Source organism: Thalassophryne amazonica, chromosome 14 (assembly GCF_902500255.1).
Source record: "Thalassophryne amazonica chromosome 14, fThaAma1.1, whole genome shotgun sequence".
NCBI lineage: Eukaryota > Metazoa > Chordata > Actinopteri > Batrachoidiformes > Batrachoididae > Thalassophryne > Thalassophryne amazonica.
In genome coordinates this window covers 86296424-86323909 of record NC_047116.1, presented here as the reverse complement: position 1 = coordinate 86323909, position 27486 = coordinate 86296424, and the positions used below count along the sequence as shown (strand labels likewise).

Sequence of the window (27486 nt, the reverse complement as noted above, 5' to 3'; positions counted from 1 at the left end):
CTCTGGCACGCATTAATTTTGTGAGCAAGACGTGAACATTGCACAGTCTATTCAAAAACACTGTCACTGTGAGTCATTGCGTCTCATTTCCGCAGCGCATCTCAATGATTATGGCAAGAAGTTACATCCACAATAAACATAATTTTACAGATACATTATCTAATTCATAAGAAGTAATGAAAATGCAACTGTTTTACCAAGCCATTACAATATAAATATTGTAAGTAATTACCTTTCAGACAATTCCACATGCGTTCTCCATGTCATGACTAGGGATGCAACCATTCACAATTTTTCACTTCCGATCCAATCCCGATACCTGAATGTGGATATCTGCCGATACCGATACTTTTCCGATCCGATACCAGAGCTCTGTTTGCTTTAATATTATTATCATTATTGCTGATTTTATATGAGGATTTTCTTAAAAAGGAGACCTGAATGTTCAGCTACAATTTGCCAGAAGGTGCATCTAAGATGAAAGCCGAGATTTGTTTTGGTGAAAGAATTAAGCACTTTTATTTTTTTTACAGACTTTTACAGCCTTATTTTTATAGAGTTAAAGAGAAAAGACAGCTCTTTCTCTCTCTGTCCGTCTCTCCTTCTCAATTTTCAATTTCAATGGAGCTTTACTGACACAGGAGACATATGTTTACATTGTCAAAGCAAGTGTTACGGACTAAAAATAAAGTCCTCTGTCTTTGTCTGTCTCTCTCCCTCTTTCTCTCCATTTCCCTCTCTTTCTGTCTATCATTTGCTCTCTCTCTCTCTCTGTCTCCCTCTCTGTCTGTCTCTTGTTTGCTCTCTCTCTCTCTCTGTCTCCCTCTCTTTCTGTCTCTTGTTTGCTCTCTCTCTCTCTGTCTCTCTCTCTCTCTCACACACTCACTTTCGCACTCCCTCTGTCTCTTTCTTTTTCTCGCTGTGTTCGTGCTGCGCAAACTTTGAACTTTTGGAAGCACAAAGCCTTTCAACTGTAAAATTTGTGTATCATCATTGATGCTCACGTGCAGGATTTTAGTGGAAATTTTTTTCCCCTTTCAGCAGACAGAATCTCTGTTCGGTTCGTCCTCGGCTGCACGCTGAGCTGGATTTTCATAGCATTTGACAGCCTCGGGACAGTGAAGCGGCTAACTTTTTAGCACACATTTTCAGCAACAATTCATTAATTTTAATTTTTTGAAAAATCTGTGCTCGATGAACAGACAATTTCAATCAGACAGCCGGGCAGAAATTTGCCGCTAACTGCAGCTAGAGCACTGCGGAAGAGAGTTCTCTCAAACAGCCTAGCTTCAAAAACCTCCCTCTCCCCTCCTCCAGCTCAGCAGTAAACAAGCAAAGAGCAAACAACAACAGTTGAGAAGATTCACAGTGGCTCTTCTCCGGTATCAGAAAATGTCGCGGTTTGATTGGGTATTTTCCAATACGTGAATTACGTCAGTATTGGAACCCATCCATAGTCATGAAGCACACAAGAGAAGCAGCAGCTGCAGATAATTTCTCTGTGATTCCCGGAGCGATGAGAGATGGTTTCACCAGCCAAGTTCCGACAGCAAATATGTCATCGGTTATGAAATTATTATTTTAAATAACGCAGCATCAAACGAGACAAACCGCCGCATACCGCAGGACAAAGGGGTCACATTGGCATGATGAAATGTGTGACAGTGTGGGGGTTAAATGCATGCAAGTGTCAAGGTACCTTAACCAGCTCCTCTACTCCACATGGGGTGAGAGAAAAATTGTGTACAGTCAAACACAAACAACTGTCAAGAATACATTAATGACAGATATATAAACTCAGCAGTTCACTTTGGACTGACTGACTGTACCTGTAACAATACATCCAGAGAGTGGTACCACTTAGAGCATAGTGAAAAAAGACTGTTTTGACCATCAAGTTATATGGACTTTACAGTCACAGTCCACAGCTCTGTAGGAAAACATTGACTCTCTCATTGACAATGCCAGTCAAAATTCAGCAATGTCTGCTTTAGGGCTGCAGCTATCGATTATTTTACTAATCGAGTATTCTATCGATTATTCTGGTGATTAATCGAGTAATCGGATAAAAAGTATTTCTGGGTTTTTAAACATCAATAGTCCAGGGCTCTCCCTAAGCAATGGCACAATGCCACTGCGCCAAAGTCTTGACATTTTGCTGAAATGGCGATGGGATGTGGCTTTCTGTTTTGTTTTCTCCAACTTGTAAAATGTAACCATTTTTAAGTTTTTTTAATAAAGGTTGATGGACTGGTCCCTGATTTTTTTATCCCTCTTTCTCTGCAATTCAGCAGATGCATTTCAGCTGGAGGTTGCAAGACCCAGTCATTTTTTTTAATTATTTTAAGTTACCGTGTTTGTGAAGTGTTGTGTGTTGCCCAAAAAAGCAAAAATTAAAAAGTCAAACACTCAGTGTGAGTCTGAGGTAACACAGAAGAAAGAGTGAACTTCTGCTGTTTGTCAATGTAGCCGGGGACAGAGCTGTGACTCGCCTGGTCTGAGAGCACCTCACACTGGGTAGAGAGAGACAGCAGCTGGCCACCGGGTCCGTGTGTTTTTTAAAAATACACAAACACACTGCTTCGCTTTAAATGCACAGTAAGTCTATTTCAGATGATCAGCGTGGACCATCTTTCTCTTAAAAGGCTTTACTTTACTCTATGTGTTACGTCATTCAGAAATAAATGCAAATTAACCAATTTGATTTACTTAATTTACTCATATTTGAAGTCAGTCTGGGTAAACTGACGTTACCTAGCTGATTTTGTCTTTCTGCTCTGGTTAAAAAAAAAAATCACTGCGTTATTAAATGTGGCGCTTTCTCAAATGTTTGATTCAGGTTGTGCGAAGCCTCTGCCTTCCCCCAGTGCATCAGCTGAAATAAATAAACAACAGCTTTGCAAATATCAGCGACAGAACAGGCATCTCACAAACTTACAGTGAGAGTCACCTCAGGTCAGATCACCCCTCTCCGCCACAGCAAACTGGTTCACATACACACAGCCGCTTTCACAGAGGAGTTTTCCTGGATCAAAAAACTCTGCGGCCGTTATCGTGATTAGTCGGTAGAGTCCAAATCTCTACCGTCGGCCAAAATTATACCATGTACCGGTTAAACCACCTAAACCACACAGGCCTAATTTGCAGGAATCCTTTGTTCAATGGCAGTTTTAAGCTTTGTCCAAAGATTTCCGGTGGGACTTAGTTCAGAACTTATTGCCACCCTGTTTAAAAGTGGTCCATCTGTTCCTTTTTAACTATTCTTTTGTGCTGTCAGATGTGTGCTTTGGGTCAATGTCCTGCTCAAAGACCCAAGCCATTCACCTTCACCTAGAGCCCAACTAGGCTAATCAGTTTTCCCCCTAAACCAGGTTATATATCTGTCCAAAAATGCCTTCCAGAGAGGATAAATCTGAAGCCAATGGTGGTGCATGTGTGTGTGTCTCATTTTCTCAAAATGAGAAAATATTTGCACAAAAACAATAAAGTTTATCAGTTTGAACATTAAATATCTTGTCTTTGTGGTGTATTCAATTGAATATAGGTTGAAGAGGATTTGTAAATCATTGTATTCTGTTTTTATTTACATTTTACACAACGTCCCAACTTCATTGGAATTGGGTTTGTATCATGGCAAAATCTGTCCAATTAAACCACTGTGCAGGGCAACGACATGGTGCTCAGTACATCACATTTCAACAGTTAAAGGCTGACATTACAGACCTCAAATACTTTTACAAACAATGAAATTAAACAGGACACTGAGAAGTGCTGCCACTTATATTCATTTTCTTTGTTGATTAACATTTTTGAAAAGGTGTTTCTTTTTTGAAAGTGTGCAGATATTTTCTATTGTAGCACGCACAATCACTAAACCCTAAACATTGATTAGCAGTGTACTGTATTTTCCATAGTACACTTTGCAAGTCGCAATCATATATGAATCACTTTTTTTCTGTGTATAACACAGCGTTTTCCTGTGACTGAGTTTAACAAGGTACAGGAAATCAGTGTAGCTCATGTGCACAACACAGCCTGTGCTGTTACTTAGCATAGGAGCTTTTAATTTCCAAAAATAAGCAAGATGGACAAATAAAAGTGCTTTGGACAACATACTGAATGTTATTTGATGTAGACAATAAATTGTCAAATGGACATGGATTGTTGGCAGTTTGTGGTAACAACACAATGATTGTTCAATTCAAAAACTGGGCAGGACAAACAAATAAATGTGCACTGGACAGCATACTGTATGTTATTTGATGCACTTTGGCCAGAAGACTTCACTTCACTTCACTGTTGGGGTGCTAGGAGAGGAAACTAGTTTGTACCAAAAGGTGTTTTCCATATTCAAGTGCTTATGTAAGTATCTGAACGCGACGAGACAGACCATTAGATTTCAATGCTACTGAAAGTACTGAACTTAAATAACTACATTATACAGAAGGTTCTTCTTGATCAAAAATAAATATTGCTCAAAAGGGGCAAAATATTTTCTGACCATCAGATGTGACAGGTTTTTAAGCATTATTATTCAACAAACTGTATTCACCAAAGAGCATTTTCCAAGATTATTAATGGACACTTTTTCATGAAAGGTCACTTGTCTTTTGCACCATGGGCCATTAGCTACAACAGCCCACTTTCAACAGCTCATGGCCGACAATGTCTCACGATTACAGTTAACATTTTTTCCATTTCTTTTTCCTTCATTGCCCTAAAGCTCCCTTCATCATCTGAAAAAGGTTTAATGGCCACTAATGTCAGGGCTGTGCAATTAGTAGAATGGCAAAAGAGTACAGAGCTCAGTGCTAATGGCAGCTGTGGAAATTGAAGATTTTTATTCTATTTCCAACTTAAAATAAAGCTTTGTTCATGTATAAGAATAAGAGCCTGAATCATGTGCCAGGTCCACAAAAGAGCAAAAATTCTCGAGCAATCTTTTATGACCTGAAGCAGCTGAAAGATACACATGAATGCTGTCATTTTTCAATTTTAAGTTCAAGTGTGAAAACGTACAATACTGCATAATGGCAGGTCTTCAGTTTATGAAAATCCTTCTCTGAATTACTCCAATAGACTCAATAGACTACAGCACTCAATAGACTCCAAACGCATGAGTCACTCCTATATAACTGGTGATACAAGACAAATGTTGTAGTATCCACAGACGTCCAGTCACAGCTGCAGAGGTCTGTCATTCCTGATGTAGTTTGAGGCACTGACCTACACACCCTGATCAATTAAGGTAAGATTTGATGCATCAGTCAAATGATGTCAACATAATTCATTACGCCACACACTGAATTTTCCCAAATGCCAATCAGCATAAAGCAAATACGCCATATGCACCTAAGAGCTCAAGTGTTTTCTAATTGGGATGGAGAGCTTTACAAAAATGTGTTAACCCTCATACGTGTAAATCTTGCCGAGCACCAGTGAAGTGCAAAGGTAAGAAAATTAATCTTTTGTCACCCAATAGGTTCTGAGTCACTACTTCTCCAAGCTTCACTTAACACCAGCCCCGAACAGTGAAAATCAATGACTGAATCCATCGCATATACAGACAGAGGAGACATAACTTACTGGACAATTTGAAATGATTATTATGAGTTGTCCAATTTAAAACTTTTAGCCTCAGCAAAAATCAAACGTATGCATTTAGACTAGGGTTGTCATTATATTTACATTTTTTTACTATTTTATATTTAATCCAAGCCATTTCTTCATATTTGTCATAAGTTTTTTATTTATTTATTTAAGTAAAGAATGTTTTCATTCTCATCAATTCTAGTTAGTGCAGAACTGTAGTAGTAAAACTAGGACACAGAATAATAGTGACTATGATATTTTAGTTGTTAAAAATACATTCATTCTCATTATTATTGCTGTTTTTGTAGCATGTAAAAAGATATTTTTAAAATGTCTGGCAGCTGGTTACAAAACAATAGTATTGAGTGAAAATGCATAATGTCAGCCCATTGTTACTGTGAAAAACATGCTATATAAAAATCTAAACGTGGCTGGGTAAAACATGAATGGTTGAGTTGGCATAGTGGCGTGGCAGCAGGATGGATTAGTAGTGGACGGGCCGGTAGTGGATAAAAGGTCTACTTGGGGAGAAGTGTGGTGTGTTTTTGTGATACCTCCCGTTGTGCTGAGAAGTATCGGCGTTGTTTTTTCCTCCCTTGCTGCTCTGGATCTGCTGTATTCTGTGTATGTGGTAGCTGGTGCAGCCATTGTGATTGTGGGTGTCATGAGTCATGTGCATGTGTGACACGTCGGATGGCATGTTGGTTATAGCAACCTATAACAAGGGCTTGTACCATGTTTCTTGAAATTCCTCCTAAAAGTGTGGAAGGAGTTGATTTCAGAACGCTTATAGATGGAAGGATGAGAGATTTATTGTCATTGTCTTTACAAGTGCAACAACAACGAGATTATGCCCTTTCTGGGAGTGAGGGAAAGAAGGAAATCAACACGGCATAATCCCCATTCGGGCCTTTGGCCAGCGGGGGATAACAAGGACAGGTTCAAGTCAAGTCTGGGAGCATGCACTGGTGCAATGCTTTGTCGCATCCACGACACCACAGAACCACCTTGGGGCCTGGATGGCAACTGCCCAAGCAGACAAGCTGTCAATTCCCACATCTCTAAAATAACCACTGATCTGCCACAGCCTGATGAAACATGGGCATCCCCTTGGCCTTCTCCAGCTACTGAGGCAGTGACATTGACACATGACAATGGCATATAAGGACAGGTTGGTTTAGCTAAAGATGGGAAAGTCTGGAGCTGGGCAGTGGCTACATGAAGACGCAGTGGACAAGGGAAAGAGGCCAATGCACTGGAGCTTCCCTGGAACAGACAGGACTTTCAGAAAACTCAGTTCTGGGGTTTGTACCAGGTTATTTTACCCATTTGTCAAAAAAGAAAATATGTCCTGTTTGTAAGGGGGAATCTTGTGCTGAATTTCATGAGTGGTTAGATGAAATAAGTGTTGCTAGGAGTTATTGGACATTTGAGGATGATAAAAAAAAAAAATAATCAGTGTAGATTTTAGATCATTTGGGAGTAAGACGCTAAACAAGAAATAAAATACTGATCTCAAAAGCATGATAGTTATTCCAAAGGAGATATAAGGGTGCCCTTCTTCTCTGACCTGTTTACAAAAAGTTTTTTGATAAGAAGCATTGTGAGGGTGAATCAATTCATGAGTACTCATGTGCCCTTATGGCCATCATGGACAATATCAACCACTGTAATCATAAGAAGGACTGATGTAGTAATTTTACGTTACGTGATCAATTTGCAGAAAATATACATGATTTGACTCAGCATCAGGAGCTGAAAAGAATAATTTGACAAGTCACCAAAATGTCACTTTTTGATTTGCAGTGGGAGGTTGGTGAATGACTTGGAGCCTTAAATCAAGGGGTGGTGAACGCCTGTGAAATTGAACCTGAAACAGACACATCTAATTTGGTGAAGGCTGTGGCTCCTTTAGGGCCAGATTTCACTCTCGAACTTTTACAGACTATTAAGTAGTAGCAAGTTTTTATAGAGAAAACTTTGAAGCAGCAAAAAGCCAGAATATCTGAGCTGGTACAGAGGGTGTCTAATATACTCGTGGTAAAGACTGTAGGCCCTTGGAAGCTGCAGCATACACATGATGGGACAGGAGAACCCACATTTTAGGTGTGGGGTAGTGGGCCACTTTGCCAAACATTGTTCAGTAAATCAAAAAGTTGGGTAGGTTACACAAACCACGTGTGTGACAGTTGAACTTTTGGTGGGGGATGTCAGGGGCGGGGTGCCTAATTGATGCTGCATCGAATATTTCAATTATTGCTGAGAGCTTCTTTGAGCAACATGTTAGACCAAAACTAAAGAGTTGCGAGTGGCTTTCACTGTCAGAGGAATTTTGATTAGGAGCAGTGAGTGGTGGGTTGTCTTGGTGTAGCATCTAGTTCCCTTCCCAAGGATGAGCCCTGGAATTGTTTTTTGCCGTTTGTTGGCATGACGTTTGTGGGCCCTGGTCAGGTTGATAATGGATATTCAAGAGTGCCCATTGTAGTTCCAGCTGGCACTGTGTGTTCTGTACCAGCTGGATGTCCATCTGATGGAGTTTTCCCATGCTCCCCAATGCTTGTGGGCTCAGTAGGAGGTGATGAGGGTAGCCTTCCAGGGGGGTTAGTTGCAAACTGATTGCTGGCTTTTAGCCATGCCAATGGATGTGCGCCTGAAGCACCAAACCTGCCTTGGGTCTGTGCATCCATTAGATGTAATCACAGAAGATGCACCCATGGAGGGGTTTGAGCAGGCTGGACTATGAGTGGAACAGGTTGTGCTGCTTGAGCAATCAACTGGTGATTAGGTTTGACAGGTGTGAAATTTGGGATAGCTACAATGTTATTTCTGGGTCTTGCTTTGGCTCAGGTGAACCATGTGAGAGGGCTTTTGTGTAAACACACTGGTGTTTTGCTAATCTGGATATGGGGTGCACCAATGTGACAGATCATGAGATACCACTAGTAGATCGGGTGCCAGTGAAGCCTCGGTATTGAAGAATACTCCCAAGTCAGTCTGAGGATGCTAAGGCCCACAGGCTATTAGGCAACTGCCGCAGCAGGGTATCATTAGTGCGAGGAGTAGCCCTTTTTCCTGCCCCTTGGTGATTGAGAGGAAAAGGACAGGTCCCTCCATTTGTGTGTTTTATAGACAGTTGAATTCAAGGTGTGTGCAAGACTGCAGCTTTTGCTTCAATGCTTGAAACAAATATGTTTTCATATCTCAAAAACGTGACTGGCAAAAACTAACACCAGGTTTGGATTCAGCGCCCCCAAATTACCTAAAATCCATTGAAAAACTCCATGCGAGAAAAATCGTGTTGATCAGTGATATTATTATATACACAACAGAAAACCATAAAAACAAACTATGAAAAAAGAAACTGCAAGTAAAAGGATGTGCACTGAACCACAGTGAAAAAAAATGGTGCTTATGTGCACCGACTACAGTAGAAGAAAGTGGAAAAGGTTCTTATTCAGAAAAACTGTGTCATGGACCAGACAACGATTGTGTGAAATATAATGCATGCAATAGTGTGCATACACAGAAATCTGCAGCATGAGGTTGAGAGAAAGGTCTTTCTTAAGTTAAAGGAAGGCCTGAAGAAAGAAGCTCAGAGCTTTTGGGGTTTACAGTGCTGGTCACCACAGAGATATAATCTGCTGGAAGAGAGCAAGGCAAGGTGGGACTTCAGCCATGATTTTCTCTGGATCTCTTCCACATCCTGGGGGAGTAAAGGACTGAGGGTGGACAGTCAACAGCGGATGATGTTCTCTGCACATCCCACCTTTCTCTGCAGCTTATGGCTTGTGCTAAGAATTAGAAATGAAGTGGGCTGAGACAGAAGATGCAATGATTGACTCCATTAAGGCAGCATAAAACTGGATCAGCAACTGGACATTTCTTATCATTACAGTGTTGTGTCTGACGTGACCGTAGACTTGGTGAAATGTCTTTAAGGTTTCAGCTGAAACTCACAGGACTGTTGTCTGCTTATTGTCCTAAACGTCATCTGACCAGACTTCAAGATCAGACCGTTTCATGGGAGTGTATTATCTCTGAGGACACTCTGAAGATTATCAAGAGGGATCGTATCACATGGCTTGGTGGGCGTTCCAAGCTGTATAAGGAGCTGAGAAAGCAGACTGTCAACACAATGAAGGTAGACAGCGAGGAATTTGTTAAAGAAATCGGTGAGCAGGTATCACACCATCTGTGGTATAGTAATTCTGGTCCTGCACCTCGGCCCACAACAGTCACTGCAAGTGATGGCACGGTCCTGAAAGAAGACTCTAATGTTCTGTACCATCGGGCCATCTACTTTGAGCAATTATATACGTGCAAGTTAAATCATCCAGCCAGGATGTTCAGCATCTCCATTACCAGGGTTCTGGTGGCTGATGTGCCACTGTTTGCCATGAGCCCAAATATCCATCTATCCATCCATTTTCTTCCACTTTATCCGGAGTCGGGTCGCGGGGGCAGCAGCTCAAGCAAAGCCGCCCATACCTCCCGATCCACACACACCTCCCCCAGCTCCTCCGAGGGAACTCCAAGGCGTTCCCAAGCCAGCCGAGAGATGTAGTCTCTCCAGCGTGTCCTGGGTCTTCCCCGGGGCCTCCTCCCAACGGGACGTGCCCGGAACACCTCTCCAGCAAGGTGTCCAGGGGGCATCCGGAAAAGATGCCCAAGCCACCTCAACTGACTCCTTTCGACGTGAAGGAGCAGCGGCTCGACTCCGAGCTCCTCCCGAGTGACCGAGCTCCTCACCCTATCTCTAAGGGAGCGCCCAGCCACCCTGCAGAGGAAACTCATCTCGGCCGCTTGTACTCACGATCTCGTTCTTTCGGTCATGAGCCAAATCTCATGACCACAGGTGAGGATCGGAACGTAGATCGATCGGTAAATCAAGAGCTTTGCCCCCCTACTCAGCTCTCTCTTCACCACAACGGTCCGATACAGTGACCGCATCACTGCAGATGCTGCACCGATCCGTCTATCGATCTCACGCTCCATCTGTCCCTCACTCGTGAACAAGATCCCAAGATATTTAAACTCCTCCACTTGAGGCAAGGACACTCCACCGACCTGAAGAGGGCAAAGCACCTTTTTCTGGTCGAGAACCATGGCCTCGGATTTGGAGGTGCTGATCTTCATCCCAGACGCTTCACACTCGGCTGAGCCCAAATAATCATATGCAAACTTAACAGGATTAAGTGAATCAATGTAAAAGTAGAGCAGAGGAGTTAGAACACAGCTCCGAGTGCGTGCTCGCTCTCTCTGGGTTTGACATTTAATAATCTCCACTCAGTCATTACGGTGACTTATTTATGACTGTGTGATCAAACACAGGATACTGATTGTAGTTGTGATTTTACTGAGGATAGTGGAGATGTGGGTAAAGACTGTTGATCACCAAAGTTGACATACGAGGGCTGTCAATAAAGTATAGGTCCTTTTTATTTTTTTCAAAAACTATATGGATTTCATTCATATGTTTTTACGTCAGACATGCTTGAACCCTCGTGCGCATGCGTGAGTTTTTCCACGCTTGTCGGTGACGTCATTCGCCTGTGAGCACTCCTTGTGGGAGGAGTCGTCCAGCCCCTCGTCGGAATTCCTTTGTCTGAGAAGTTGCTGAGAGACTGGCGCTTTGTTTGATCAAAATTTTTTCTAAACCTGTGAGACACATCGAAGTGGACATGGTTCGAAAAATTAAGCTGGTTTTCGGTGAAAATTTTAACGGCTGATGAGAGATTTTGAGGTGATACTGTCGCTTAAGGACTTCCCACGGAGCGAGACGTCGCGCAGCGGTCCCAGGCGCCGTCGTCAGCCTGTTTCAAGCTGAAAACCTCCACATTTCAGGCTCTATTGATCCAGGACGTCGTGAGAGAACAGAGACGTTTCAGAAGAAGTCGGTTTCAGCATTTTATCCGGATATTCCACTGTTAAAGGAGAGTTTTTAATGAAAGACATGCGGACGGGTCCGCGCATCGGGACGCAGCCGGCGCGGTGCGGCGGCACAGGAAAAACACCTCCGTGTTGATAATCATTTGTAAAATCCAGGCGGCTTTTGATGGCTTTCAGTGGAGTGAGTATATGAGAAATTGTTTAAAAGCTGGACATGTTCCAACTTGTCCTTAAGGCTTCCAACAGAGGTGTTTTTCCTGTGGCGGAGCGTCGCAGCGGCTGCGAGCCAACGCTGCAATCCGCCTGCACGTCTTTCATTAAAAAAATCTCCTTTAACAGTGGAATATCCGGATAAAATGCTGAAACCTGTTATGTGTCGGACGCAGCCCGGAGAACCGACCAGCGTTTGAAGGACCCAGTATAAAATAAGCAGAGCACGGTACAAAGGATAACAGAGTTTAATAAACATAACAGTGATGTGATAAATATAACAAAAGAGTGCACGGTCTGGCGTGGTGGATTACGGTGCGTTCCCAGCAGCACTAACGGTCCGGAGCCAGAACCAGTTCGGACCCAAGGACCCCGCCGACACCCCCCAGGTGGCCGCGACAAACCGAGTCTGTGAATGAAGAAATCATCATGTGAGTCCACACTCCACACACAGAGAGACCACTCAAAGGTGTACAAACAGCAAGCACTTCCTGGCTTAATTACTAATCAGCTTCCCACCCTGCAGGTATGGAACACCCTGTTCACAAACTCACTGCAGTGGAAGCTGATTAAAACGACTAACATAACAGCTCAATATAATAAGGTGTGAGGGACACCACATTTACTGACTGTACAAATGTTAGTCACAAAACCTAACGTACCTCAGGAAGTGTGCTGACGAGCGTGAGACCTCACCCTCTCCTCTTTCACATACCATGCATCAAACCTGGACGTTCTCTGCATCCACTGATGATGAGATGGCTCTCGAGACAACGATCTCACCCGTCTGGTCACAAGGTCGAGTCTCTGGCAAATACACACTGTGTACTCCAGACTTAAATGCCACCATGTTCCAATCCGTGTAGATGCACCACAGCTGTGAGTCCTGACGAGCCGCACCTGATCAGCCTCAGGTGATCAGGGTGAGGTCCTGGTAACTCAGCCACACAGCCACTCAGTCCCAAATGCGCACCACCTGGAAGGAAAACCAAAAGACAGAAACAGAAGACCAACAAAAGCCAGCCAGGCACGCCAGCCACAACAAAACCGACTTCTTCTGAAACTTCTCTGTTCTCTCACGACGTCCTGGATCAACAGAGCCTGAAATGTGGAGGTTTTCAGCTTGAAACAGGCTCACGACGGCGCCTGGGACCGCTGCGTGACGTCTCGCACCGTGGGAAGTCCTTAAAGCGACAGTATCACCTCAAAATCTCTCATCAGCTGTTAAAATTTTCACCGAAAACCAGCTTAATTTTTCGAACCATGTCCGATGTGTCTCACAGGTTTAGAAAAAATTTTGATCAAACAAAGCGCAGTCTCTCAGCAACTTCTCAGACAAAGGAATTCTGACGAGGGGCTGGACGACTCCTCCCACAAGGAGTGCTCAAAGGCGAATGACGTCACCGACAGGCGTGGAAAAACTCACGCATGCGCACGAGGGTTCAAGCATGTCTGACGTAAAAACATATGAATGAAATCCATATAGTTTTTGAAAAAAATAAAAAGGACCTATACTTTATTGACAGACCTCGTATAGGTGTAAACATTGAAGGGTTGTCGTGAATCCACACATCCGAGGAGGAGGGAAAAAAATGAAATAGTGCCACAGGCACTGTAGCTCACCTGGATGATACAAGACATCACCGTTTCAGATAGCCAAAAGTGGGCGTGGCCAAACGCCAAAGATTGTATTAAAGTAAAAAAAAAAAAAAAAATCTTAAAAACACGTCAGATCCCAGACAGTACACGTACATCTCGACGGTGTTGGCTTTGTTTCAGACTGATTGGCATTAGGTCAGCCAGGAGTCTAACTTCAGTTAGTTTTGTTACCACATCACCATGATAGATTAGTCTTGAATGAATGAACTGAATTTATTTCGCACAAAAAAAAAAAAAAAACACACACACACAAACACAAAAAATAAAATAATCCACGAGAAAAATATGTCAACAAAGAAACAATGCTCAAAAAAGAGTAGGATGAAGTAAACGCTCGGCTACCCACTTCTCACTGTTCATATATTAAAATAAATGACAATAAAAATTATCTAATGTTCAGTTGTGAACGCAGTCTCTGCTGACAAATGTAAACGTCACGACGAAGCTAACACAGGAAGCGCTAACATGGGAAGCGCTAACACGAGAAGCTAACATGCAAATTGATCCTGGTGAACAATGGTAATGTTTTCAAAGACAGACGTAAATCTTGAGCTATTTCTGGCACAGTGATCCCCTCCAGCCAACCCAAATGAAGGGAGGAGGAGCAAACCTTTGATAAAGGAGATAAACATGTTGAAAAGATGATATTTAGTCTGTATGCACCACTCTGCATTCATTAGTAATGCAATGAGTGATTGATCTCTGCTCTCTTCCACAGCATGTCTTTTTCCTGATTCTCTCCCCTCAGCTCCAACCAGTCCCAGTAGAAGACTGCCCCTCCCTGAGCCTGGTTCTACTGGAGGTTTCTTCCTGTTAAAAGGGAGTTTTTCCTTCCCACTGTCGCCAAGTGCTTGCTCACAGGTGGTCATTTTGACCATTGGGGTTTTCTGTAATTATTGTACGGCTTTTGCCTTACAATATAAAGCGCCTTGGGGCAACTGTTTGTTGTGATTTGGCGCTATATAAATAAAACTGATTTGATTTGATTTAGGATTATTTTAAGAAATCTTTGTTATTCCACTGCGAACATGAAGTCAGGAGATGCCGCTGCTGTTTGCCCCCTTGCCTTCCCAGAATGCATTGCGCATAGCAAAGATGGTGGTATCTGTGGTGACTATTATTTCCAATAAGCTTCATGCAAACATCACATAGAGCGACACATCAAAAGCCATGGCTGTGCAGCCCTGAGCTGTACGAGCTCGTACAGTCACAATAGTTACAAATGATGACAAGACACAGCTGGCTTTGTCGCTTGATGCACCTTCTCAAGATGAGGTCTTGTAGATCACTTCAGAGGTGTTATCTGGCTACAAGAAGTACTTTTTGATTTAGAAGTGTTTATTTCTCATAAAACTGTACAAAACATGAGAAATGTCTTAGATTTACACAGAAATACCGCTGTTTTGGAGCATTTTCCGCCATGTTAGATTATTTTAGTAATAATTGTTTAAGTTTTTTTCCCCCACTGATATGCAAAATTAAAGCCTAACAGAAACAAATATCCCTCCTGCCTGTGTGTGACGTCACTTCTGGACAAAAATCTGCCCAGAAGTGACATGGCTTTGCTGGTGTGCGCCTCCCTCCTTTTCCGTGTGATCAAGCACTTGCAACTGTCTTTTTGAAAGAAATGTATAACCATTTATCTTATCTTTATTATCCAATATATTATGGCTCATGTTGTCACTCAGCATGTCTAGTTTCAGTGGTAAAGAGAGTTTGTTGCTGGTTTTGCTGGTGACCCTTTTTGCACAAGTTTGTTGGACCACTTCACAAAGAGGCCAAATATGGTAAACTGACAACTTCCTCAGATTTTCATGAAAATTGCAGAATTTGGCAAAAATAAACACTTTCAAATAACCATATATTTCATGAACCATTCGTCCTATTCTCATCAAATTTTTGTACATTTTTCATAAGAACCAAGCCTTGTTTACTTTTTGCAGTTTAGCTCTTGTTTGACCACCAGGTGGCAGCCTACAGCCAGAATGGCTTGCTGCACAACACTTAATCTTAAGGTGCACTGACACGTGCATGACTTTGATTCACGCACTTGCTTGAAAGTCATCGTGATTATCCCACCTACTGTGTTCCCAGCTGGATGCCATGCTTTGTTCCATCACCTGCCACGTGCTCTACGCTAGACGCTGTGTATATAAAATATCTATTTTGTAGTGGATTAATCATTTTCTCTGCAAGTTGTCTCCTGAAATTGCTTCCTGAATCACAGAGGACCGCTCCAGTAGCGCCGGTCGCAGGCGCTGAATGAGCTGGAGAAAGCATTTGGAGCCGTCTAAAAAGGTAATTATTTGTCATGTTTACATTGTCTTGGCTTGGTAAAACAGTTGCAGTTGATGTTAAAGTGTGTTTATGATAGATTTAAAATCTTGTTATAATCCTTCAGACCAGCTGCGCTCTGATGCGATCCGTTCAGGCAACCACTCACTCTGTTCACTTCTTCTTTACTCCACTTGCACGTCATGTTGGCGAGCATATCATGCCATATAGCACGACATTTATGCGTGAAGGATTTTTTGAACATTTCAAAATTCTCAATGCGCAATTGCATGTGCCAGCGCCCCTCTCACTTTCAGTCTACACCCGTTAAAGACGAGTTTACTCTCCTGCACGACAGAGATCGTGCAAGTGCGTGAATCAAAGTCATGCACATGTCAGTGCACCTTTACAAAGGTCCCTTTACCCTGTTATGGGAGCAAATTCTGCAAGTTTCATCAAAATTGGGAGAAGTTGCCAATTTATCATATTTGGCCTCTTTGTGAAGTGATCCAACAAAAACAGTGCAAAAAGGGTCAATACCAAAAGCAGCCATAAAACTCTCTTTACCACTGAAAACAGAGATGATGAGTGACAATATTAGCCATATTTCATGACTTTTGATTTATGGTGCATGAAGATTCGCAAGGTCACTTTGCGAAAAAGTGGTAATTTCGCATTTTGGTGACAAAAAGCACCCCCTATGAGATTATGATTCCTCCTTGGAATTACAATGCAATTGGAAAGAGCAGGGTGTGGAGTGCTGCAGCCAATACAGCTGCAACTTTCTTGCTCATTTGGGAGTGCATGGCATTCTCTCTGAATGGTAATTATGCAGAGAAAAGAGGCATTAGAGACAAAGGCAGGTTCGGCGTGAACGGGCCAGCTCCTCTACACAGCCAGCGTTCTGACTCCAAGTGCTGTTTCACAATAAGTACACATGAAGTAATTATGCATGAAAACTTGCAGGGGGGTGGAGGACAAGGAGACATAGAAGGAGATAGGCTGGCCTCGTGTCTATGGAGAGCAAGACCAGATAACACCATCTGTATTCTGCACAGACGCTGCCCGTCTGCCTCTCGCTTGCCTTCAATAAAAGCTGGCGCTGAGACAGATGGCATTCAACAGAAATGTATTTGGACATACAGTATATTCAAACACACAGGTTTTAATTTCATACATCATGTCTTTACACCATTTTAATCCACAGCAATTTTCACGTGGTTCAATGTGAATGTGAAGCTTTGTAAAAATATCTCACTGGGATGGGATGTAAATCCCACACTACACCTGGCAACTACAATGAATGTACAAAACATTCCTAACAATTATTTGTGCCTTTTTACATTCCTATGACAGATGACTGGCAATTACTGCTCCTATGAAACCCAGCCAAATGCAAATACTGCTGCAAACATAACTTACACCAAGGTGTAGGTTAACATAACATACACCTTGGATAAGAATTCAACTACTTGTTTTGTTCCCATCAACTTCACTGAATACTTCTGTACACAGGGTGAAAGATTTCATAAATTGATGGAACTACAGATCTACAGTGGTATGTAGACGTTTGGACACCCCTGATGATTTCCATGATTTTCCTTTATAAATCATTGGTTGTTTGGATCAGCAACTTCAGTTAATTATATCATATAGCAGACAGACACAGTGATATTTGAGAAGTGAAATGAAGTTTACAGGACGTACAGAAAGTGTGCAATAATTCTTTAAACAAAATTAGGCAGATGCATAAATTTGGGCACCCCAACAGAAAAAAAAAAAATCAATATTTAGTAGATCCTCCTTTTGTAGAAATAACAGCCTCTAAACACTTCCTATAGCTTCCAATGGATTCTGGTTGAAGGTATTTTGGACTATTCTTCTTTACAAAACATGTCAGGTTTGTTGGTTTCTGAGCATGGACAGCCTGCTTAAAATCACACCACAGATTTTCAATAATATGCAGGTCTGGGGACTGAGATGGCCATTCCAGAATGTTGTACTTGTTCCTCTGCATGAATGCCTTAGTAGATTATGAGGAGTGTTTAGGGTCGTTGTCTTGTTGAAAGATCCAGCCTCGGCGCAACTTCAACTTTGTCACTGATTCATGAACAGTGTTCTCAAGAATCTGCTGATATTGACTGGAATCCATGTGACCCTCAACTTTAACAAGATTCCCAGTACCTGCACTGGCCACACAGCCACACAGCATGATGGAACCACCTCCAAATTTTACTGTAGGTAGCAAATGTTTTTCTTGGAATGCTGTGTTCTTTTACTGCCATGCATACTGCCCCTTGTTATGTCTAAATAACTCAATTTTAGTTTTATCAGTCCACAGCACACTTTCTGTAAATCCTATAAACTCCATTTCACTTCTCAAATATCAGTGTGTTCATCTGCTATATGATATCTTTAACTGAAATTTCTGATCCAGACAACCAATGATTTATAAAGGAAAATCATGAAAATTATGAGGGGTGCCCAAACTTTTGCATATAACTGTATGATCAAGTTCACCAAGTGACATACCCCTACTGCCATACCAGTTGGTTGCATGTACTGCACATAGGTAGATATAACTTGAATGTGATTTATTAAAAAAACAACACTAAAGTCCAATTAAAAGTAAAAACATTAAATGTCCAAATAAGGACATCTGAGTAGAACCAATTATTCTTCATGCACATCTTTACATGGTGTGCTACCATCATGTCCACTGAAATCCATAAAGCAGTTTAAGACCAGCTGTACTTACCAGATTCACAGACAGACAGACTGTGTGATTCCTACATAACCCACCACCTTACCCTTGTAAATGTTTCTGAATGACTGACTGGAATAATTATGTGTTAATTAGTCACCTTTAGGCAGAAACTAGCTGCTGACCAGTGGTTTGTTGCAGAGTTGGTGGGGAGAGATTAGTTAAATTCTAAGATAACCTGTGTTGTGGTGACACTACTAGTGAGAGCTCATGTGACTGCAAATCTGCAGCAATGCTGCCAAACACTGCTATTCATTTCCAGTCCAAAGACTTTACAAAATCCACCTTCAGCCGGCAAAATAAAATTCAAAACTGACCAATCTGGCAACACTGGGTTCGGGTTAGGGTTTCAGCTCAGCTTTTAATAGTTATTCCCCACAAAGTGGTCCAAAAATTGCCCTCCCTAGACATAGGCAGTTCACCGTGCGCAGTGACACTGGACTTCCTGATCAACATAACCGAGAATTTCACGACGGCAGATCACACTTCTCTTTCTGAAGACTGATACACCACAAGATTGTGTCCTCAGTCCCCTCTTTCACTCCCTCCTGGCTGCTCCCCTATTCACCCAACCCACACAACCAACAAATTTGCTGAAGACACCACCATAGTAGGACTGATATCAGACAATGATGAGAGCTAGCCTGCAAGGAGGAGGGTCAGCGCTGGTCACAATGGTGGTGTCACAGTAATAAGGACTTAAGCATTACAAAAACCAAGTAAATGATATCGATTTCAAGAAAATCAAAACACACAAAGCACTCTGCACTGCGCGCGCACACACATACACACACACACACGGAGGAGGTAGAGAGTACAGCTTAGGAAGGGTGCACATTTTGCACCACTGACTCATTAAATCTGAAAACGTCCCATCAGTTTCCAAAGCTTTTGTGCCATAGGTGTGCCTATCTCACCAGTGTTTACTGTACGTACGCCACAAAATTATTACAGCCACTGATGCAGTAGGGCAGGCATTTGTTATCGCTTGGCTTGTGGCCGGTCTCTGTAACATGCAGGAGAACCTTTGTGCGCTGTCCCACGGAAAAGGCATGTTATGAGGAATGAAAAAAACACCTGCACGGTATGAAAACACCAGACGATTCTCTTTTCTTGCCCGCAACAATAGACAAGAGTCACGGTAGCAACTTTAATCAGCAGACAGGTGCGCCACGATTGACATCTTTAAATGGCTTTGACAGAGGTTGATATTATGGACCAGCTGCTTCTAAATCAGAACCAGCAAGTCCACAATCAACGCAGGGAAATAATCAGTTCCCGTTATGGCCCAGTCACACGGCACACAACGATTCCTGAACGAAGGGAAAAAGTAAAGAACATTACAATTCGTTGAGAAAAGGTGGACAAAAGAGCTTTTATCACCGAACAGTCTGCGAAGCAAGAGCGCAAAAGGGACGAAAGAGGAAATTAACAAAACCGAAGCTCACGAAACGCCTGGAGCCAATGCTGGAGCAGAGCGTGTCTGCTCCAGCACTTGGTGCTGGGACAGAGCTCACAGCGCCTGAGTCCTGGAGAAACTGCAAACAGAATCTGTGGAGATGTCGATGGACCACCTGCTCTGGTTCCTTGTCCAAAACAAAAGAGGGGTCATCTCCATCATCATCAGAATCCACACTGTCTGTCGACACGATGCGTGCTCCGTCGTGCTCCAATAAAAAAAAAAAGTGTTCCGTGGTCACTGCTGTATCACAGTATTATGTTCTAAGACATATATATTGATTTATAACAGAAAACTGTCAAAAGGGAGAATAAATATAAATATAAGTGTAAAGATGATTGAATATATCAGAGCAGTAAATTAATCAGTGCGTGTGAACGCGCGCAGTGACTCATGTGCACGTTATTTCCACCAGCTGATCACTGATCCACAATGTGAATTCTTCCTTCCAGAACAGCTCTTTATCATTTTGATTCATATGCCTGTTGCCACATGTACAGAAGGACTGGATTGTCATTTCTACACTCATATTGTTATATTTAATACAAAATAATAAGCACACGCAGGAGCTCCTGCTGCCGCTGATGCTGCATTCAAGTACCGTCGGAAATTACACAACTTTTTCGTTGTTTCAAATTCAACAGTTGCTTGTGGCAAAGTAATTAATTATATCCACACAAAAGATTAATTCTGGCCTATGTAATGTGCCTGAGCCCATTGAAGCTGCCTCCCCCACACAGATAAAAAAAAAATTCCAAGCAAGCAGGCTGAGTTTGCCCTGTAATTTCCGACGGTACATGAACGCAGCAGCAGTCTCAGCGTTCACAAACCAGCTTCTGCGCTGTGTGAAAACGTTCAGTTGCTCCAACAAAGTCAAATTAAACAATAACGTTACAAAAACTAAACAAACGATTAAAAAACGTCAAGAACGACAGCAAAACGAAACACAGACGAACTGAGGTTTTCGTTGCCCTTCGTTCAAATTTTTCAACAGTTTAAAAATCCTGACAAAGCGCCTGACAAAGCGCCTGCTGCAGGAACGAAGCTGCACGAAGGTTAAACGATGTCAACGAGTCAACGAAAGTTCAGATTTCTTGTTTCGTCAGGGCTTCATCACCCTTCGTTAAGTGCTGTGTGACTGGGCCATTACACACCGTCAGAAACAGCATAATGGCCCAACTGCAGCTTAATTTTTTCAGGCAGCAGCATAATAGGCCCTTTCACTGCCAAAAGTGAAGAATTTCAGATTGAGTGTGTCTGCTCAAACACACCAGGTGCTATGTCTCTTTGATCGGGTCTCTGGCTTGAACCCCGGCGGCTTCAGCTCAGTTCGGTCTCATCCCAAACAGTCGCTGAAAAAAGCGTCTTCCAGCAGGGTGATGTCCGTCACTCGTTTTTCTGTTTTTTCTCTTATTACTGTGGTTATGACTTGCAGACTGAGTGTTTTGCTTTTTCCTGCTGCGAATCCATGATGGCGATTGTTGGGTTGTGTTCACCGGCCCTCAAAAAGCCAGATAGTGATGCAGAAATGGCCACCTCCTCTGCATATTGTTGCCGCATTGAATCATTCACAGTTATTTTAGTAAAAATCAGATAAAGCACAGTGTATTTATCAATATTATTATGAATCCTCCATATTGGAAATTTATACAAATTGTAATCATGGTAGCCTGCGATTGTTTTTTTTGTTGTTGTTGTTTTTTGCCAGCAAGTGACTTACAGCCTCGTCCGTCCAGGGCGGGCTCAACTACCTCAGAGGGCGGGTAAGGCACCCTGAGGCCTGCCCATGATGCTGGGTCTGGTCCATTGTCTGACAGTAAATGAACGTGTCCCATTACGTTTCCACAAAATGAGAACAATGTGTTACTGGCTTCTTCCCCCTCCCTATCACTGAGAGAGTATTAGGTTCCTTGGTGTTCACTTCTCAGCTGACCTTACCTGGGCCACACATGTCCCAACAGGTGGGGAAGGCTCAAAAGCAGCTACACTTTCACAAGAAGTTAAGACACGCTCACCTCCATCACCTGCTAACGATCAGCAACAGAGAGACTTCTGACCTACTGCAGCACGCTGTACTTCACCAGGTGCACAGAACAGAACAGAAAGAAGGTGCAATGGGTGATGAGGGTGGCAGAGCATGCCATCTGTAAGACACTACCCTCCCTCAGAGATACTGACACGGGCCATCTCCAAAAGAAAGCCAGCTGTATTTTAAAGGACCCCACATGCTTATAATGTGAAGAAATACAGATAAATCGGTACCAAAACTAAGATTAAAACACAGCTTCATCCCACAGGAAGTCAATTGCAGATAATTCAACCTCCTGTATAACCCCCCCGTTACGCTCAGTTTTCCACTTTGTACTTTATATTTTCATTTTGTACTTCTACTTCGTATATACTAACTCACTGTGTTAAATCAATATTTAATTTTATATTTGTTTTTTGTTTTGTTTTTTTGCTATTTTATATTTTGCTGTCAATCCAAGAGCTGAAAAAAAAAATCAATCTCTCATTTTAAACAGTGATAATCAAGATCCATCTTAAAACTAAATTAGTTTATCATGAGAAAAAAAGGCTAAGCTTTTGTTAGTTTAATTGGATTAAGGGCCACTTGGGTTTCGATGAAGAACTTTCTTAATTGTGCATAATGACACAATTTGCCTCCAAATGTTTCATCAGTTTCTTAGTTGTGAAACTGAGGTTTTGTTGGACCTTTGGAACAAGTCTGTCAGTTCCTTGGTGTTAATTTGGACCTCATTCCTCAACAATGTAAAGTCCTTCATGTCTCAAGATTCTCATATTTGTGTAGTATAGACTACACAGCTGCTTACAGTATCATCAAGCTAATTAGAGATGGTCAACCAAACAAATACAATTGTAAATCTCTCTGGTCAACTTACCTCTCGTATCTTGTTCCGTTTTTCTTTAACATCGGGTTCAGACGGCTCGCCATCATTGACCCCCACCACTTTTGGCATGGGGACAGGTGGCAAAGGTTTAGGACCCACGTCTTTCTTCTTCAGGTCATCAATAATTTTGTTCTTCTCAGTTTGAATATCTGCTTGCAGCTCCTCACGTGATTTTTGAAGCTTCTCCTTTGCCTCCTGAAGCGCTCGTTCATGGTCTGCCCGTATTTTGTCCCTCAGGCTCTCCTCCTCCTCCCTGCAGGAAACAAAAGGCTTGTAAAGTTATTTCAAATGAGGTGGACAAAAAAAGTACTCCTTAATTTAATAAGAGCAGACATGCAGTGGTGTTTTAATTGGATTATTGTTGAATTTGCACCTACGCCAAATGCTGACACTTAAGGAACTAGATATTCATGGAGGTGAAAAATGTTCACCCACGCTCCTGTTGTTAGTTACTCGGCGTGGGCGATACGGGCTCAAAATTTTATCCCGATATTTCAAAGAAATATATATAGAAAAAATACGACATAGAAAAAATGCTTAAAGACTGGAAGCTGGCACACTATTCTCACTTTCAGACATGATAAGGGTTGTGTCATGTGTGCTACAACACAAATACAATTTTTTCCCAATTTTAAGTGGCAAATAGAAAATATACTACCATACTACCAATATACTACCATTGCCCATGATCCAAAAAAAAAGTCCTAAAACAGGATGAAATGACTCAATCTGGCCTGCCTCCTAACAGGCTGGATTATAAAGTGCAGACCTGGCAACCCGCCTGAAAACGAAAGTAAAAAAAAACCATGCCCTCGGCCATACGTTCAGCTGCTTTCAGTGCACATTTTACTGTTTCTGAACACTTGAAAAACACTGAGTTGTCATTTTCTTTTCATGACAGCTGGAGCAGTACATACAACCCCAATTCCAATCAAGTTGGGATGTTGTGTGAAATGTAAATAAAAACAGAATACAATGATTTGCAAATCCTCTACAACCTATAAATCAAATCAAATCAATTTTATTTCTATAGCGCCAAATCACAACAAACAGTTGCCCCAAGGCGCTTTATACTTGGAGCAGTCCCTGGGGAAGACCCAGGACACATTGAAGGGATTATAGTTCCCAGATGGCTTGGGAACACCTCAAAATCACCAAGGAAGAGTTACAGGACTTCACAGAGGATAAGGAAGCTTGGGATGTACTGCTTGATCTGCTGGCACCGTGACCAGGACATGGAGAAGCATTAAAAAATGAATGAATGAGTGAATGAACGTAGGTGTTGACAGCACCACTCTTCTGAATTTGAAAAGATTTCAATCAATCAATCAATTTTATTTATATAGCGCCAAATCACAACAAACAGTTGCCCCAAGGCGCTTTATATTGTAAGGCAAGGCCATACAATAATTACGTAAAACCCCAACGGTCAAAACGACCCCCTGTGAGCAAGCACTTGGCTACAGTGGGAAGGAAAAACTCCCTTTTAACAGGAAGAAACCTCCAGCAGAACCAGGCTCAGGGAGGGGCAGTCTTCTGCTGGGACTGGTTGGGGCTGTGGGAGAGAACCAGGAAAAAGACATGCTGTGGAGGGGAGCAGAGATCAATCACTAATGATTAAATGCAGAGTGGTGCATACAGAGCAAAAAGAGAAAGAAACACTCAGTGCATCATGGGAACCCCCCAGCAGTCTAAGTCTATAGCAGCATAACTAAGGGATAGTTCAGGGTCACCCGATCCAGCCCTAACTATAAGCTTTTTCAAAAAGGAAAGTTTTAAGCCTAATCTTAAAAGTAGAGAGGGTGTCTGTCTCCCTAATCCGAATTGGGAGCTGGTTCCACAGGAGAGGAGCCTGAAAGCTGAAGGCTCTGCCTCCCATTCTACTCTTACAAACCCTAGGAACTACAAGTAAGCCTGCAGTCTGAGAGCGAAGCGCTCTATTGGGGTGATATGGTACTAAGAGGTCCCTAAGATAAGATGGGACCTGATTATTCAAAACCTTATAAGTAAGAAGAAGAATTTTAAATTCTATTTTGGAATTAACAGGGAGCCAATGAAGAGAGGCCAATATGGGTGAAATATGCTCTCTCCATCTAGTCCCTGTCAGTACTCTAGCTGCAGCATTTTGAATTAACTTAAGGCTTTTCAGGGAACTTTTAGGACAACCTATAACCAATTATATACACCACAAAGACAAGATATTTAATGTTCAAACTGAAAGATTTTTTTGTTGTTGTTTTTGTGCAAATATTTGCTCATTTTGATACCTGCAACACATTTCAGACTGGGAAAGTTGGTGAATGCTCAAAGAACACCTGTTTGGAACATTCCACAGGTGAACAGGTTAATTAGAAACAGGCGAGTGTCATGATTGGGTATAAAAGGAGCATCCCCAAAAGGCTCAGCCGTTCACAAGCAAAGATGGGGTGAGGATCACCACTTTGTGAACAACTGCATGAAAAAATAGTCCAACAGTTTAAGAACAGTGTTTCTCAATGTTCAATTACAAGAAATTTAGGGATTCCTTCATCTACAGTCCATAATGTAACCAGAACATTCAGAGAATCTGGAGAACTTTCTACACGTAAGTGGCAAGGCTGAAAACCAACATTGAATGCCCGTGACGTTCGACCCCTCAGGCGGCACTGCGTTAAAAACCAACATCATTGTGTAATGGATCTTATTGCGTGGGCTCAGGAACACTTCAGAAAACCATTGTCAGTTAACACAGTTCGTCGCTACATCTATAAGTGCAAGTTAAAACTCTACCATGCAAAGCAAAAGCCATACATCAACAACATCCAGAAATGCTGCCATCTTCTCTGGGCCTGATCTCATTTGAAATGGACAGACACAAAGTGGAAATGTGTGCTGTGGTCTGATGAGTCCACATTTCAAATTGTTTTTGGAAATCATGGACGTCGTGTCCTCCAGACAAAAGAGGAAAAAGACCATCAAGATTGTTATCAGCGCAAAGTTCAAAAGCCAGCATCTGTGATGGTATGGGGGTGTGTTAGTGCCCATGGCATGGGCAACTTACACATCTGTGATGGCACCATCAATGCTGAAAGGTACATCCAGGTATTAGAGCAACACATGCTGCCATTCAAGCAACGTCTTTTTCAGGGACGTCCCTTCAGCAAGACAATGCCAAGCCACATTCTGCACGTTACAACATCGTGGCTTCGTAGTAAAAGAGTCCGGGTACTAGACTGGCCTGCCTGCAGTCCAGACCTGTCGCCCATTGAAAATGCGTGGCGCATTATGAAGCGCAAAATACGACAGAGAACCCAGACTGTGGAACAACTGAAATTGTACATCAAGCAAGAATGGAATGAATTCCACCTACAAAGCTTCAACAATTAGTGTCCTCAGTTCCCAAACGCTTATTGAGTGTTGTTAGAAGGAAAGGTGATGTAACACAGTGGTAAACATACCACTGTCCCAGCTTTTTTGAAACATGTTGCATGCATCAATTTCAAAATGAGCAAATATTTGCACAAAAAAAAAAAAAATCTATTAGGTTGAACATTAAATATCTTGTCTTTGTGGTGTATATAACCGAATATAGGTTGAAGAGAATTTGCAAATCATTGTATTCTGTTTTCATTTACATTTTACACAACGTCTCAACTTCATTGGAATTGGGGTTGTAGATAAAGTTGAGGCCGCGGCCCACTCTGTTTCCTAATACAATGAATTTAAAAGAGTAAAAAGCATAGTAACATACTATGCCAGTATGCTAGCCATACGAAAAGGAAAATAAGTGTGTCTTAAGTGTGGACTTGAAAGTCCCTACAGAATCTGACTGTTTTATTGACACAGGGAGATCATTCCACAGAACACAGAACAGGGGCACGATAAGAGAAATCTCTGTGACTTTATATTCACCCGAGGGACACAAAGTAGTCCTGCACCCTGAGATCGCAAAGCCAGGGCCGGTACGTAGGGTTTAATTAGGTCAGCCAGGAGGTGCCAGTCTGTGAACAATTTTATAGGTTAGTAGCTGAACCTTAAAATCTGATCTCACAGGAACATGAAGCCAGTGAAGAGATGCCAAAATGGGTGTAATGTGGTCAAACTTTCTGCTCCATGTCAAAAGTCTGGCAGCAGCATTTTGAACCAATTGGAGACCCCTAATGCTGCTGGACTGTGGTAAACCATAAAATAGAACACTGAAGTAGTTATTGTACAAAACACAGTGAGAACGATTGGTCAGGCATGGTTTAACCACGCAAGGGCATTCCCAGTAATCCCAAAATGATTCTCCAGCCTATCCAGTAGAATATGATGATCCACGGTATCAAACGCAGCAGAAAGATCTAACAGCACCAGAACCATAGTGGGGTCCGAATCCATTGCAAGCAGAAGATCATTCACCAATTTAGTGAGAGCCGTCTCTGTGGAATGATATTTTCTGAAAGCAGACTGCAGTGGCTCAAAAAGATTATTCTCAGTAAGGTGGACAACAAGCTGCCATGAAACCACCTTTTCCAGAATTTTAGAGCAAAATGATAGATTTGATATCGGCCTATAGTTTTTCAATACACTAGGGTCAAGATTTGGTTTCAATTCTGACAACAACAAGCAGTAAATATGTTAACTAATACTGAAATAAGAGTATTTTTTGTGATGAAAACCGAAAATATTGTTCTTCAAAAACAATATCATCTACAGAGCCATTATACAGGAGCAGGTGATTTTCAGTGACACACAGCAACATGTTC

General features: G+C 42.1%; 1 protein-coding gene across 1 annotated transcript in view; it reads right to left on the bottom strand.

Moving 5' to 3' along the window:
- The window catches only part of man1a2 (mannosidase, alpha, class 1A, member 2), a 210450-nt gene that overhangs the window by 128776 nt on the left and 54188 nt on the right, over nt 1-27486 (bottom strand). The window contains exon 3 of the mRNA XM_034186132.1: nt 22751-23012. Coding sequence (XP_034042023.1) covers nt 22751-23012 — 262 coding nt within the window. The remainder of the gene's footprint in view (nt 1-22750; nt 23013-27486) is intronic.